Source organism: Gigantopelta aegis, chromosome 9 (assembly GCF_016097555.1).
Source record: "Gigantopelta aegis isolate Gae_Host chromosome 9, Gae_host_genome, whole genome shotgun sequence".
NCBI classification, from domain to species: Eukaryota; Metazoa; Mollusca; class Gastropoda; order Neomphalida; family Peltospiridae; genus Gigantopelta; species Gigantopelta aegis.
Window position 1 is genome coordinate 78059089 of NC_054707.1, and position 16768 is coordinate 78075856.

Below are 16768 nucleotides of genomic sequence, written 5' to 3' on the forward strand. Positions count from 1 at the left end.
ACGCCGTGGAGTTTCGCAGATCGCTGTGTCCAACAGCGGCGTCGACTGGTCCGCTGGCTCAGTCTGTTCAGAGGTATCTGCGTCGGCTGGTACTGGTTGATCGGGTCCCGGGGGTGGGGGCGGCGACGCAGACAGGACCGCCGCTGGCGGTTGAGCCTCCAGTTTAGGTCCCCCCTGAGCCGTCCCTGGTGCAGGTTTTCTCTTCCTCCTTCCTCTTCGTCGTGTTCGTTACCGCGTCGCCATACACCAAAGTCACGGTTGCCCGTGAGCCATTGTAAGCGACGCGGTACTCTAACAAAGAGCCGTAGCTTGCAATAAGTCCCCCCAGGTGTGGGGGGGGGGGGGGGGCAACTCGAGAGAGCAGAGCGACACGTCTTTCCTCATCGAAGGCATAGCTCGGAGTCTCGCGGTTGACGGTTTTTGTCGTTCAGATTACATGCCAATTCATCGATTCTCTTTTGACACAAACGGACTATAGCTTAGTGCTAGAGCGCTCGCCTAAGATGCGATGGGTTGTGTGATCGATAGTCCTCGATGACCTTGGGTTTCCCCATCCCAACCAGTGCGCCACGACTGGTATATCAAAGACCTAGTCCGAATCGGACGTAAATTGCGTGCGCTTTTCTAAGTCGTAATGGACAACTTAAACTAATCAAAGACCAAAAATTTTATGTCAAAATAAGCATGAGTACGGTGCTTTTTAAATGTGTCATTATACATCTATTCCGTTCCTTCGTTTACAAAAAGGTGATTCAGTTGCCAATAAGAACTCACAGACTTTCTTACAGACGTTAAACATTTCAAAACTTCAAAAACTTCACTTGCCACAGACAAATATCGATCACCTATACCGGTATTTGCCCCCATTGCCACACGTTTCATGTTTCCACTAGCTACTGCCAGTAGAAACAGATTACACCAAAAGTATTACAAATGTTCTTGTTCGTCTCTTCCCATGGGAGGGGTGGGACGTAGCTGAGTGGTACAGCGCTCGCGTGATGCGCGAGCAATCTAGGATCAATTCCCGTTGCTGGGCCCATTGGGCTATTTCTCGTTCCAGCCAGTGCTCCACAACTGGTGTGACAAAGGCCGTGGTATGTACTATCCTGTCTGTGGGACTGTGCATATAAAAGATCCCTTGCTGCTAATCGAAAAGAGTAGCCCATAAAGTGTCGACAGCGGGTTTTCTCTCTCAATACCTATGTGGTCCTTAACCATATGTCCGACGCCATATAACCGTAAATAAAATGTGTTAAGTGCTTCGTTAAATACGCTCGTAAAACATTTCCTTCCTTCCTTTCCATGGGTGTTTCAACACCATCCAGTCAATAAAATGTATGGGCATTCCTAAGTGTATATAGCCATCAACTACTTCATCCAGCAGGACCCCATAATTTTAAACCTTATCTGACTGGAAACGAGTAAATGCTTATGGGTTGAACTATTCTGAATAACTGTTACACATATTGACGATCCAGTAGACTTGTAGGCCTTTTTTTCTTTTCTTTTTTTTTCTTTTACTCCACTGTCCCCTTTCCTTTCTCTCCTTTGAATTCCATTTCATGCTCACTTGTGGCTATTTGTGCCACACACTTTCCATTCCGCATCAGCTTTTAGCTGTGGTCTTAGTCTGACCACTTCGGGGAGTGTTCAGTAGTTACTTCTGACATTGTTAAGAGGCACTTGTAACCACCCACTATACACTCCTACTACCGGCGGTCGTTTGTTAGTGCCGTTGGTCAGACCAGCTTTATTAGTAGGCCTTCTTGATAACCCCAAGTATATTGGCGTGCGCTAAATGGTAACACCAAGACACTGTTTTATATAGACATTAGGACAACAAAGGGGCGAGACGTAGTCCTGTGGTAAAGCTCTCGGTTGATGCGTGGTCGGTGTAGGATCGATCCCCGTCGGAAGTCCCACTGGGCTATTTCTCGTTCCAGCCAGTGCACCACGACTGGTATATCAAAGACCGTAGTATGTGCTATCCTGAATGGGATGGTGCATATAAAAGATCCCTTACTACTAATAGAAAAATGTAGCGGGTTTCATCTTTAAAACTACATCAAAATGACCATGTGTTTGGCGTCCAATAGCCAATGATTAATAAATCAATGTTCATTGGTGGTGTCGGTAAACAAAACAACCTTTGTTAGGACAAACAGGATAAAAATTAAAATTCTTAGCAAGAAAAGGCAAGTTCAACTACCATATACTATTATAAGAGGAACATGGACATATAAACAATGCCACATGTTTTTAATCATTTAGTCAGCTAAACGTTAAGAATAAACCAAAACAATAAATCCACTTCGGAAAAACAAACCACACCTTTAAAACTCAATGATAATGGTATCATAAAGGCATCATACATATCAATTGAGGATTGTGTACAGGCGATTTATTCTCAATATTTGGACTGAGATGCTGATTGTTTGTACGGGCGCCGGTCTTTCTCCGTTACAACTACACGCGAAGGTATTTGTTTTCAAGCCCGCTGTTTCCGGAACACTGCGCCATCTGCAGGTCATCATATTCCACACCGTTGATTCCAACATGCCCCGTGCAGATGAAAACACTGTGCTAGTGTTTGTCTTGTCTCGACGGCCGCACAGTAATCACAAACCAAACGAGCGAGGTGAATTGATGGGTTTTGTTTTTCAGTCTTTCAGTGCTAATTGTATGCTAGTGTATAGTAAAAAAAAAATTTTTTAGTTTTTTGTTTAACGACACCACTAGAGCACATTGATTTATTAATCATCAGCTATTGGATGTCAGACATTTGGTAATTCTTAGTCTTAGAGAGGAAACCCGTTACATTTGTTTTATTAGTAGCAAGGGATCTTTTATATGCACCATCCCACAGACAGGACAGCATCAACCACGGCCTTTGATATAACCAGTCGTGGTGCACTGGCTGGAACGAGAAATAGCCCAATGGGCCACCTATGGGGATCGATCCTAGACCGACCGCGCATCAAGTGAGCGCTTTACCGCTGGGCTACGTCCTGCCCCCTGCTGTTGTATAGGGCCATTACCCTTTTCTTTTCCTAATACGACCACCGAGATGATTTGAACCTCGGACCATCTGTGCAAGTCCAGCGCTTTGCCAAAATTAGCTATTAAGGAAAGCCCACTAACTACCGTCAATATAAACACTTTATACTAACACTATTGTATTATGAATGTCTGTCTTTTTAATTAGTATTATAAATAGTTTTAATGTTATGAAATTTAATAACTACCTAACATACCCAACATAGCGTCCCAAATGAACCCCATAATGATAATTTCTGGATGAGGGTTGCTAATAAAAACATTATCTGAATCTCTTAAATGTCATTAGTGACATCTCTTTTTGTTGCAGGTAGATTACATGGAAAATACCATGCATTTTTAGTTTTTTTTATTACCCGAGAAGGTTAATACTATGGTCTGCATATATCATTATTTAAAAAAAAAAAAAATTAACATTACTGCGTGTACGAACCAAAATAAAGTGAAACATAGACAGGCACAAATGAGATCTGATGAAGTGACGGTCTTGACAGCTGTGGTGGCAGTACTCATGCGGGTGGCAGTACTCATGCGGGTGGCAGTACTCATGTGGGTGGCAGTACTCATGCGGGTGCCACCAATGGGACAGGATATGCTCATCCTTCGCGAACACCTGGGCTGCGTTCAGCCAGACCTAGCTGAAAAGCTTCCACTAGACTGGTTTATGCGCTTCACGTTAAACCAAATGACCACGTCGGGAATCAATCAAATAGTTCGCAAACGTTCGCGAACTATTTGATTGGTTGCCGAAGTGATAATTCGGTATACTGTGTAGCGTAAAAATCCAACTATCGAACGTTAGTGACAAGCTGTTGACTGAACTTACGCTTGGGCTGAGTTCAGCCAGACCGAGCACAAAAAAAACGCGTTTCGCGGTAAACCAAATGGCCACGTCGGGAACCAATCAAATAATTCGCGAACGTTAACCAAACGTTTGCTGGCTGAATTTGGGGTATTGTTTTGACAGTGACTCATTAGTGCATGTCATCAGCTGTATTTATTCTCATGAGCTCTGTCCTGTGCTAGTTGAGTGGCAGTCCTCTTTGTGGTGATCAAATGAATGTATTGCCCAGTAAAGGATATCCACGGGAGTGGCTGTCTTCCTGTTATCGAGGCACTAGATAGAGATTCAGGGACTCGACCACTATTTTGCTAAATGCCCATTGAACTCTGCTCTGTGCAGACATGGTCTTGATAACGGATAACGGTTTTGTCATTCAGATTCAAATCATAAACAATATGAAGAACATCTTCCAGTACAAAATCTACATATTTCAGAGTTATTTCCAATTTTCCATGGACAGACTTAGATCGCATTCATTTAAACGGACACGTTTAAAGTTCAAATCGAGTTAGTGGCCATTAAAATAGACAGTGGATTAATCTATTTTTTACTCACAAAACCCAAAACATCAGTGGCGTATAAGTGCTGGTAGTTAAAAGTTATTCGGAATGACTGTTCAATGACAACTGAAGCAAAAACACTACAAAAAAAAACAAAAAAAAAAACCCAAAACAATCCAACAAAACAAAGCATGAAACATTTTACTTCCCACAAACCTTCCGAATTCTGTCATTGTCATGTAAAAACATGGCTGTTCAGCCTGTTGTTTCGTTCATTTGTTAACTTTTTTTGTAAACATCTGTGTTGAAAGCTGTTAGTAAGTAAGTACACATTTAGCCTACTTAAAAAGGGGACTGGGATGTACGTAGGAATTTCTTTGCACTGCTGATAACCTTAGAACCAGCAAACAAACGTTCAACAAAACAGATTAAAAATAGTACTACACGGAGACCTCACGGGATGCACCGTTATCTGTTCTTATCTTTGAAGAAATAGTTTAGTTCCAAGCAAGCAGACAGGGACGTAAATTAATTTCGACATTATAACTCAAACGCTAGTTGTTGGGTTGTTGTTTTTATAAATAGATGAGTCGCTGTTTGAACAGCGTTCTGAGGTATCATTTAAACAACTAGTCTTTTTATTATTTTATATATATATATATATATAATTAAAACGACCAGCGTCCATTGCAGGCCTTAGCATTTATCGTGGGGGCGCATTTGGTACACGCAAACCTCACAGCACGTGCACATTGCAGCCACAGCTGGATTGCCACCTGTCGGCCAACATATAAATTAAAGCAGAAATTTATCTGGACGGGTTGTAAACGTCAGACATGGATTTATTTACATTTGGCGATTGTCAGAAGCTTAGCCTTGCATAGGGGAGGGGATACGGTGCATGAAAATAAGTAAATCTGACTCGGTGTTCCTTATCGGAAAATGTGACATGGTCGCTTATCAGTGGAGTAGAAAACATGGCACAGGAACCCAGTCGGAATACAGAACAGCATTCTACTGTTAGAGACCATCGTTCAACATGCTGCTTTTAAATCTTTTAGATGGAGCACTTATGTGGAATTTCTGAACAAACAACAGACGAAACATGGTTTTTGTTTTATCCTCAAGTAATTAATTCACCATGGATTTTTATTTGGCAATGAAAGAAAGAAAGAAATGTTTTATTTAATGACGCACTCAACGCATTTTATTTTAGGGTTATATGGTGTCAGACACATGGTTAAGGACCATACAGATTTGGAGAGGAAACCCGCTGTCGCCACATAGGCTACTCTTTTACAACAGGCAGCAAGGGATCTTTTATTTGCACTTCCCACAGGCAGGATAGCACAAACCATGGCCTTTGTTGAACCAGTTATGGATCACTGGTCGGTGCAAGTGGTTTACACATACCCATTGAGCCTTGCGGAGCACTCACTCAGGGTTTGGAATCGGTATTTTCGGATGGTCTGATGGGGATTCTCACAAATTATATTTTTGATATGGCTTTACATGATATATACATGTATATAACATTCAATAATACAGAAAAACAAATGATCTTTTAAATAAGTACAAAGTATCTGTACTGACACACAATGAAAACGCAAAACAGATACATTTCAATATTTTGTTGTGATTAATGAACAATATATTTTTTGGACTTAAAATAACAATTTATGAGAGGAAGCCACTGATTGGTACTTTTGTCTGGGTTTCAATCCTGGTTTTGTTCTTGTTACACATACAACAGCAGAAACACACAAAATGGTGTGAAATGGTTTCACTACATGCTCAATCATGCTGCATGCAATGCATGTGAAATGCCAGTATGTGGTCACGTAACGGTGTCATATTCCTCGTAACATTAAGAATGCCACGACTCCGAGAACAACAAAAGGAGAGAGCGTTGGGCATGGTTCAAGGGGGGACTTCGAAAAGCCAAGTTGCTAGGACCTTCACTGTCCATCCATCAACTATTGGACGACTTGTTGAACATCATCAACAGACCGGGAGTGTCTGTGATCGACCTCGACCTGATTCGACAACACCACCTCCGTGACCAGTTCAGAACTGCGACGATGACAGCAAGCAACACGATAGGACGTCAGGGAAGGCCTATCCATCCGATGATGGTCATCCGTCGACTCAGAATGGCTGGACTCAGATGTAGACACCCGTACAACAGTAACATCATGACACCGCAACATCCACCAGCCTTTTACCGGAGCATTGTTTTCTCAGATGAGTCCCGTTTCTCTGTCTCCTTTGCTGATAAAAGAACACGTGTGTACAGGAGACTCCATGAATGGTACGATGACGGATGTGTGAGGGAACGTGATTGGTTTGGCGGCGGTTGTCTGATGGTATGGGGGGCAATCAACTGTGATTTCAGGAGTGATCTCATCATTGTTCACGATGCCCTTACAGCCCAGCGTTATGTTGACGTTATTCTAAGACCAGTTCTCCAGCCACTTTTGCGCTGTTACCAAAGACCAGGAGGTCCCCTTCTGTTTCAACAAGACGATGACTGTCCACATACTGCAAGAATTACCCAGGCATTCCTGCAACAAGCCGGTATCACCGTTATGAACTGGCCCGCCATTTCACTGGATTTGAACCCAATTGAACACATGTGGGATGAGTTAGGACATCGTGTATGTCACTGCCAGCCACCACCGCGTAACATCGATGACCTTGCACAGGCATTGCAGGAGGAGTGGAGGAACATTCCTGTGGCTTATTTGAGATGTTTGTGCCAATCCTTTCCCCATCGTCTTCACGCATGCTCACGGGCCAATGGTGGACACACCAGATACTGACCTTGATATGGGGGGGTTGAACTTTTTGATTACGAATGCAACTCATACTGATGATAACTGGCCATGTTTCCATGTGAACGTATCTTATGAATACCAATCATTAATGTCATATTACATTATCCATCAATTCATTAATAGTTTGTCGTTATTTGCAATGAAAAGTTGTTTTTGTGTTTTCATTGTGTTTCAGTATACATTCACTAAGCATATATTTATATTGTAGTGCATAGTTTTGAGGTGAAATATCTATATAGCAAGCCCAATACTTATCAAATGAGCACTGTCAAATGCAGCTGATATTTGAAAACACCTTATTTTACAAACTACTGATGTCATCAATTTTAAGTAATATTATCGCAATTAATGTTTTTATACCCAAGATAACCATCATTTTGACAGATATGTGCAATAATTGGAGATTTTTACAACAATAAACTTCAGGTTACAAGTGAAAACACAATAATTGCCATTTGTGTAGCTGTCTATATTTACAGGTTATGGTTGCTAGTACCTAGAGTTTATGCCCTCTCTTGAAAACTTTTAATAGCCAAATTTATGGTATGAACCAAGCCTAAAATTAAATAACCTGGAACAAAAACATTATTAATATGGTTTTGTTGCTCTGATTGTACACACTGTATATGCTGTAAATAGTACCAGTATATTTGTACATGTTTTGCATGGACTAATTCAATGTGGAATGTTTACATGCATTAAAGTTATCTATAAAATATATCCTTGTATCTTTTGACATAAATTCACCAAAATGAATTAAAGTTCATGTAATTTTTTACCATAGATCTAACAAATGACAGCTCATACTGTGAGCATATCTTTAAATATACTCTGTCAAAAAAGAAACACATAGGTGATGGGGAAAGAAGAAAAGTGTTTGATTTTACAAAATATCGTTTTTTTTTGTACAATGTTGCTGAATGACCATGTTTGTTAATGTTCCTGGAATGGGACAGCATGCCCAAATGCACCCTAAAACAAATTTAACTCACGTTGTGTGACAATTGTTGTAAATCGGCATGAAATGGTAAGATTTTGGCGAATGCATGTGAAACTCGAGGAAAAGATTGGGGTAGTGATGGGTATTTAAAGCTGCAATGCTCGCAATAATGCATCATTTCCATTTTGACATAGACGAGTTACAAGATGCCAAGACTAAACCTGCTGAAACAAAACATTGCAATAGGCTGCCTCCAGTTAGGTGAATCGTAGTCAGCAGTTGCACGCCACATGAATGTCCATCAGAGCACCATTTCACGTCTCTGGGACAGGTACCAGCAGTTTCAATCAGCTTAAGACCGGCCCAGAAGTGGAAGACCTCGCATAACAACTGCAGCACAAGATCGCTACATCTGGGGTTATGCCCTTGCGTCACCGAACTGCCACAGCAATGAACACTGCTAGACACATACCTGGTTTGAGAAGGGTGTCTGCACAAACCATTCGGAACTGACTTCGATAAGCTGGTTTACGGGCTAGGAGACCGTATGTTGGTCCTGTCCTGCGACATCAACATTGACATTTACGTGTTCGCTGGTGCACGAATGTAAAGGGGTGGAACTTGGGAAACTGGTGGCAAGTATGGTTCAGCGACGAGTCACGTTTCCTGCTACAGCAACGTGATGGATGACAACATGTTTACAGACGCCGCAGTGAACGTTTTGCCAACAACTGCGTCGCCCAAGTTGACAGATTCGGTGGAGGGAGTGTCATGATGTGGCAGAAGTGAAGTACCAGTACAAGACAACCTGACAGCTGTACGCTACCAGGATTTAATTCTTTGCCGTCACATGCTTCCCATTTTGGATCGACAGAATGTCAGGCTGGATACGGCATGTGTAACAATGGATTTCCTACAGAATGAGAACATTAATGTGCTCCCATGGCCATCAAGATCGCCAGATCTCAACCCCATTGAACATATATGGGACAAACTGGACTGACGTATACGCCAGCGTGACCTGGAGCCTCAGACACTTCCACAACTGTTGCATGCACTGCAGGAATAATGGGCTAGGATTCCATGTGCCCGGATTCAGAGACTCATTCAGTCTATGCCAAGGACATGTCTCGCAGTGATTGCTGCTGCTGGTGGCAACACAAGGTACTGATTTCGGTGCCCTTGTGTGACGCTGTTTGGTGACGAAAACGCCTTCACTGCTGTCAGTCCATAGCAAGAACATTGTCACATACTCATGTCAAATTTGACTGTGATACGATCATAAATAACGAAATTATGCCACTTTGTATTAAAGAGATTATTCCATGAATATTTCGCCTATGCATTTCTTTTTTACAGGAGTATATACAGTAGAGCTGCTAAAGAGCAGGTGTGTGTATTTAAACTTTATGTAATTTTTGACCATCTTAGAAATGGCAGCTCATACTGTGAGCTTACCTTTAAATATACCGTAGTGCTGCTAAAGAGCAGGTTTGTGTATTTAAACCTGATTTAATTTTTGACCATCTTACAAATGACAGCTCATACAGGTCAGGTCAGGTCATCGGGCTTAGGGTGCACATTCAGGACAAGCTGTTGTAGTGCATGCTTGTTATGGGCGCAGGTGCAGACTTACATCGGGTCCTTTGTCCAGGACAGGAAAGGGTTTGGGGTGAGTGGGAGGAGGGACGACCCATATTGGCAAGTGCAAGAGAGAGCACACAGCCAGGGTTGGTAGCGGGTTGGGGAATTTGTCATGCTATTGAATTTTGAATGTCCCATAGGATTAAGTCCAAAATATTAAAAATTGTGCAGTTTTCATGAGGTAATTTGGCACATGATTTGGAACGGTTCATTGAAAGTAAAATTGAAGAGCCATTTGTGTAATACTGTGAGTATACCTTTAAATATAGTGCTGCTAAAGAGCAGGTGTGTGTATTGAAACTTTGATTTAATTTTTGACCATCTTATAAATGGCAGCTCTTACTGTGAGCATACCTTTAAATATAATGCTGCTAAAGAGCAGATCTGTGTGTGTGTGTATTTAAATTTGATTTAAATTTTGACCATCTTACTGTGAGCATACCTTTAAATATTGTACTGCTAAAGAGCAGGGCCCCATTCCACGAAGTGATCTTTGCGCTAAGATCACCATAAATGCATAACTATCTAATGCACTTAAGATGATCTTAGTGCTAAAATCACTTCGTGGAACGGGGCCCTGATCTGTGTCTGTGTGTATTTAAACTTGATTTAATTTTTGACCATCTTACTATGAGCATACCTTTAAATACAGTGCTACTATGGAAGAGCAGGTGAGTGTATAAGGATCTGTCTTGTGTACCTGTCTGTGTGCTCTGCTGGACTGAGTACACCATTCTGTAAGACTGGCAGCAGTAAATATCACCACCAGAACCAGTCTACAGCTGCCTCTGCCACTTCTTATGGCAATGGCAGCTCCAATTTAACTAGGTGCATGTCTGTCTGCTATACCAAACAAAAGCAGTCGAAGAAAAATAAATGTTTTTATGTGCTGGATGTTCTTGAAGTAAAAACAGTACAGTTGATCCTACTGTATGGTTCCTTACAGATCTGTGATTTTACAAAGATTATAAATAGCACATTTGGCTTAAATAATTTACTTATATGCATGTACATATGATATTCATGCATTGATTTCTTAGTTCAATAAACAAATTGCTGACAAAAATATATCCTGAATGCTAAATTCTGTTTACCAAATGCAAACATACACATATATATAATGCATTACTTGGACACCAACATTTATAATAATTTTAACAGTTCTACATTGATATTTTATGATCTAGTACAAAAGAACATATTTAGCATTTATCACTTCATTCCTCCATCTGCCGACCAATCTTAACGTGGTGTAGAAGTAAAATTTCTCTTGACTGTTTTTCATTCAAGGGATAAACAGCTTGTTGACTTGGGTTATTCACTTTCCAAAGACTTGGATATTCAAAACAGTGCTACATACCTGTATTCCAAATTGTCTTATGTGAGGTGCATACAAATCTGAATTGGAAAACTGTCATCACATTCAGGGCCTATGTTTTCGAAGCAATCTTAGTGTTACGAAATTGTAAAAAGCATCATAGGCTATGATATCACTACAGCACATAGTGACATCATATCTTATGATGGTTTTACGATTTTGTAGTGCTTAGATAGCTTTGAAAATATGGACCCAGAGCAATAAGCACAGCTTTCACTTGTCAAAGCTATTGTTTTCAGCATTGATGTGTCATCAAATGGCCTGAGCCTCTGAATTCTACCATAAATAATTTTGAAAGCTTTCAGAAATACCTTGAATGTCCTTGAATGCCATGAAGTATCTAAGAAATTGTGAAATGTAGACATCAAAAGTTGGATAAGAAGAATAATCCCTGCTACATGTAAAAACAGCAGTAGTTTATGTGACTGCAGAGATGATCTCTTGACACTCTAGATCTGTCTGATGGTCCTCTTCAGTTCATTCTAATGGTGCTCTGCGGCTGGTGTATCAAGGGTCATGGTTCATGTATATATAATACTGTCATGTCTGTGCAAAACCACATCTGAAGGATTCCTTGTTTCTGTTCAGTAGAGCAGTGTATGGTGGCAGCATTTTTCACCAGTACTGGGTAATGTTTTACACCATGGTCCATGCTTATGGCACCTTAAATATAGATACTAAACTTAGTAAATGCTCACTTTCTTTTTTTTAACTACATGTTATTTGATGGGCATACTATAAGTCTCGACTCTTTGAGTCTACAAGTCTTGGCTCTTGAGTCTTTAAGTCTTGAGTCTGTGAGTCTCTGACTATTGAGTCTTGACTTTAAAGTTTTATAAGCATGAAGTTGGATGTCACAATTATCATATAAAATAATACTCAAAATACAAAATATAAAAAACAACTGTGTTAATCAAACATTTGTCTACTTATCATTTCATCCATTTGCACCAGTATTATGATTCCAATGCCTCAAGGAATCGCACAGCATTCTTGGTTATTGTTTGATACATTTTTAGTTATTACCAGTAGTAGTCAGTTATGTTTTGTAATTCCATACTTCATTACACCTTAACAGAGTAGCCTATAGAATCGTGGCAGCAGGTTTCCTCTCAGATTATCTTTATGTTCTTTAACTATATGTCTGATGCCATATAACTGGAATTAAAATCTGTAGAGTACATTGTTAAATAAAATATTTCTCTTTCTTTCTTTCTTTCTTTCTTTCTTTCTTTCTTTCTTTCTTTCTTTCTTTCTTTCTTTCCTTCCTTCCTTCCTTCCTTCCTTTTTTTCTTTCTTTCTACATTAGTTTTAATTAGTTTTATGCAGATTGTGTCTTTTAATGACATATTCATCTTATAATTTCCAATGTTCTTTCAGACAAGATGGAATTGCTCCAAATTTCATTCAGAAACCAGTCACCCGGCAGGCCGACAATGGCAAGACACTGTTCTTTGAGTGTTTGTTAACCGCAGACCCTGCACCTGCCATCTCTTGGTTTAGAGATGCCCAGCCCATCCAACAAGGCGGTAAGTCAATACATATCTACCTGATCTGTCGTATGCTATAAGATAGATACCCAGCTTATCCAACAAGGTGGCAAGTTAATATAAATCTATCTGATTCAACATGACATTATATATTATAGAAGTTCAACTGCTGATTTCACTAACAGCAGACCCTACTGGTTTATTAAAGGTTGTGGTATGTGTTATCTGTAGGAAAGTGCATATAAAAGATCCCTTGTAGCTGATTGTAAAATGTAGCAAGTTTCCTCTGAAGTCTTATTTGTGACAATCATCAGATGTTTTAGTGGTATCATTAGAGAAAACAAACAAGACTCCTTATCATTACAGGAGTAATAGATAACAACACAGCAGGTGCGGGATGTAGCCCATTGGTAAAGCACTTGCTTGATGTGCGGGTCAGTTTAGGATCGAACTCCATTGGTGGGACCTTTGGACTATTTCTTCTTCTGTCCAGTGCACCATGGTATGTGCTATCCTGTCTGAGATGGTGCATATAAAAGATCAGTTGCTACTAATGAAAAAATGTAGCAGGTTTCCACTCTAAGACTATGTCAAAATTACTCAATATTTGACATCCAATAGCCAATGATTAATAAATCAATGTACTCTAGTCATATCATTAAACAAAACAACCTTTAATTTTTCAACACAACAGTTTATTGTTGTAATTGTACTGTTGATTTCTTTAATAGCTGACCCTGTCATTTCTCTTGTGTCCTATAGTATAGGAAGGAAATGGTTTATTTAACAACGCACTCAACACATTTTATTTATGGTTATATGGCATCAGACATATAGTTAAGGACCACATAGATATTGCGAGAGGAAACCTACTGTCACCACATCATGGGCTACTCTTTTTGATTAACAGCAAGGGATCTTTTATATGCATCATCCCACAGACAGGGTAATACATACCACTGCCTTTGATATACCAGTCGTGGTGCACTGGTATAGTGTAGATACTTAGGACATTAGATTATGTAACTTTTAGAAATACCAATATTGTGGGAGTTGTACTGTTGATCTCTTTAATAGCTAACCCTGTCCTATGTTATAAAAGGATAGATGCCCAGCCCATGCAACACAGCAGTATGTTAATAACAGTTCTCCAGTTGACTTTATTTATAGCTGATCCTGTCATTTCCATCACATGGTTTAGAGATACACAGCCCATGCAACACAGCAGTATATTAATAACAGTTCTCCAGTTGACTTTATTTATAGCTGATCCTGTCATTTCCATCACATGGTTTAGAGATACACAGCCCATGCAACACAGCAGTATATTAATAACAGTTCTCCAGTTGACTTTATTTATAGCTGATCCTGTCATTTCCATCACATGGTTTAGAGATACACAGCCCATGCAACACAGCAGTACATTAGATCACATCATTTTTAGAAATATCATTATTGTGGGAGTTGTACTGTTGATCTCTTTAATAGATAACTATGCCTTGTGCAATACAGTACAGATACCCAGCCCATCCAACATAGCAGTATGTTAATAACAGTTCTCCAGTTGACTTTATTTATAGCTGATCCTGTCATTTCCATTGCATGGCTTAAAGATACACAGCCCATGCAACACAGCAGTATGTTAATAACAGTTCTCCAGTTGACTTTATTTATAGCTGATCCTGTCATTTCCATCGCATGGCTTAAAGATACACAGCCCATGCAACACAGCAGTATGTTAATAACAGTTCTCCAGTTGACTTTATTTATAGCTGATCCTGTCATTTCCATTGCATGGCTTAGAGATACACAGCCCATGCAACACAGCAGTTCCACTGCTGTTGACATTCATTGTTGACCCCTCCATTCCATAACATGGTTTAGAGATACCCTGTTTATGCAAAATAAAAGACATTAAGTTATAAACGTTAATGTGCAACAAACATGTCACCTAAACAGCAAAGAATTAGTTTCTCTTGGATAAAGGAACATTAAAAATAAACAAACCGCGATGATGCTAATAGATGATCTTTTTTAATATCTATTTCAGAAACTCTTCATGTTGGTCTTTTATCAATACTGATAGGAAATTGTCAGGCAGCTCATAAAACATGTTACAACTTGTGTAGTTCTAGTGTTTTATATTTCAGTAATGCAAATTTGGTTTTATCTAACAATTTAGAGTGCCTGTCTGTACATGTGGTTGGCAATATTACCAACATCACTCAAATTGGCTTTATCTGTTATTTTTCAATCCATTTATCTTGACCTGTTGATGTTTTTTATGTGCATTATAAGTGTATGATCAGTGAGGGCTAGATGTTATTTATTAACTAGAGATTGTGTGTGGAGTGGAGATGATAAACGTGGAATTTCTTGATTTTAGAGATTGTGTGTGGAGTGGAGATGATAAACGTGGAATTTCTTGATTTTAGAGATTGTGTGTGGAGTGGAGATGATAAACGTGGAATTTCTGAGATTGTGTGTGGATGATAAACGTGGAATTTCTTGATTTTAGAGATTGTGTGTGGAGTGGAGATGATAAACGTGGAATTTCTTGATTTTAGAGATTGTGTGGAGTGGAGATGATAAACGTGGAATTTCTTGATTTTAGAGATTGTGTGGAGTGGAGATGATAAACGTGGAATTTCTTGATTTCAGAGCCAATGGAAAATCATGTTCCTTATTCTTACAGGGTGTATACCACCAAATCAAATCATGTTCCTTATTCTTACAGGGTGTATACCACCAAATCAAATCCCATAGACAACAATAGTAACATATGTGGCTAAAACTCCTACCTGCAGCGTATATCAATTGACATATATGCCATGGATATAAATACTACCACCCCTCACCCTTAAAGTGAATCAGAAAAAACTGGGGGTTAATCTGCTCATTTCTGAGATAACAGGTAGTGTCTATGACTACTCTAGTTCCGCACAAAATTCGAGTATTTGTTTTTACAGGTACCCCATACATGTTTCAAGCACAAGGCTACTTGACACAGTGGTACTAGATGAAATAAAATTGCATACATTTTTTGCCCGGATAAAACTATTTTTTTTTTACAACCAACACACTCACATTTATCACCAATCACAGGACTTGTGGTGTTCACTTCTCTATCAAAAGTTGGGTGCATCTCGAACTTTGACCCAGCCGAAAGTTATTTGATCAAATAGTCACAGTAAAACCCCATTTTCCAGACTATAAAGTATTCCAGATTCTTCATTCAAGGTTATTTTCATCACTGGAAGAGAAAGGAGTATGGAATTAAGTTTGTTTTGTTTAACAACACCACTAGAGCATATTGATTTATTAATCATCGGCTTTTGAATGTTAAACATTTGATAATTTTTACATAGTCTTCGAGAGGAAGCCAGCTACATTTTTCCATTAGCAGCAAGGGACATTTTATATGCACCATCCTACAGACAGGAAAGCACATACCACCACGTTTGATATACCAGTCATCGTGCACTGGCTGAACGAGAAATAGGCCAATGGGGCCCACCGACGGGGATTGATCCCAAACCAACCGAGCTATAATGTAATATGCAGGGCCATTTTAACTATTTCCCATTGTTTTAACCACTTCACCTCTTTTTGTTTTGAGTATCACAAAGATTAAGTGCTTAGTGTTTCTTCTGGTCGTAAAATTGAGTGGTAAAAATGGGAAAATATAGCTTTGGCTTTATTGCATTCAATCTTTTCCAATATTGTTCAGTGTAAATCAGTTAAATCAATTGGTACAAGTTGATTTAGATTTATTTGTAATGTGTTAATTGAAAAAACTCCAATCTTTGTCAACAACCATTTTCACGAAGAACTTGACCACAGACATCCTAGTAAAGAACATTCAGGCTGTTTATCAACACACATGCATCATGCAGTTGCCCTGTACACATGCGTGGGGTGTCATTCTTGATTTTGACAATTTCCAGGAAGGTCGATTAATCACTGTGGAATATTATTTCTGTCAATCTTTTTTATTCTGTTGATCATACATTTGTTATTGTTTTGTTTTTAGTCATTTTTATTGTTTGAATTTGCGATTTACTGATAAAAAATGTAC

The 16768-nt window shown here is 39.5% G+C and overlaps 1 protein-coding gene across 5 annotated transcripts in view; it reads left to right on the forward strand.

Moving 5' to 3' along the window:
* LOC121381335 (twitchin-like) overlaps positions 1-16768 on the forward strand; it is a 214064-nt gene that overhangs the window by 48164 nt on the left and 149132 nt on the right. For all 5 annotated transcript variants that reach the window (XM_041510607.1, XM_041510609.1, XM_041510610.1 and 2 more), the window contains exon 4: positions 12581-12729. In XM_041510607.1, the coding sequence (XP_041366541.1) occupies positions 12581-12729 (149 nt within the window). The remainder of the gene's footprint in view (positions 1-12580; positions 12730-16768) is intronic.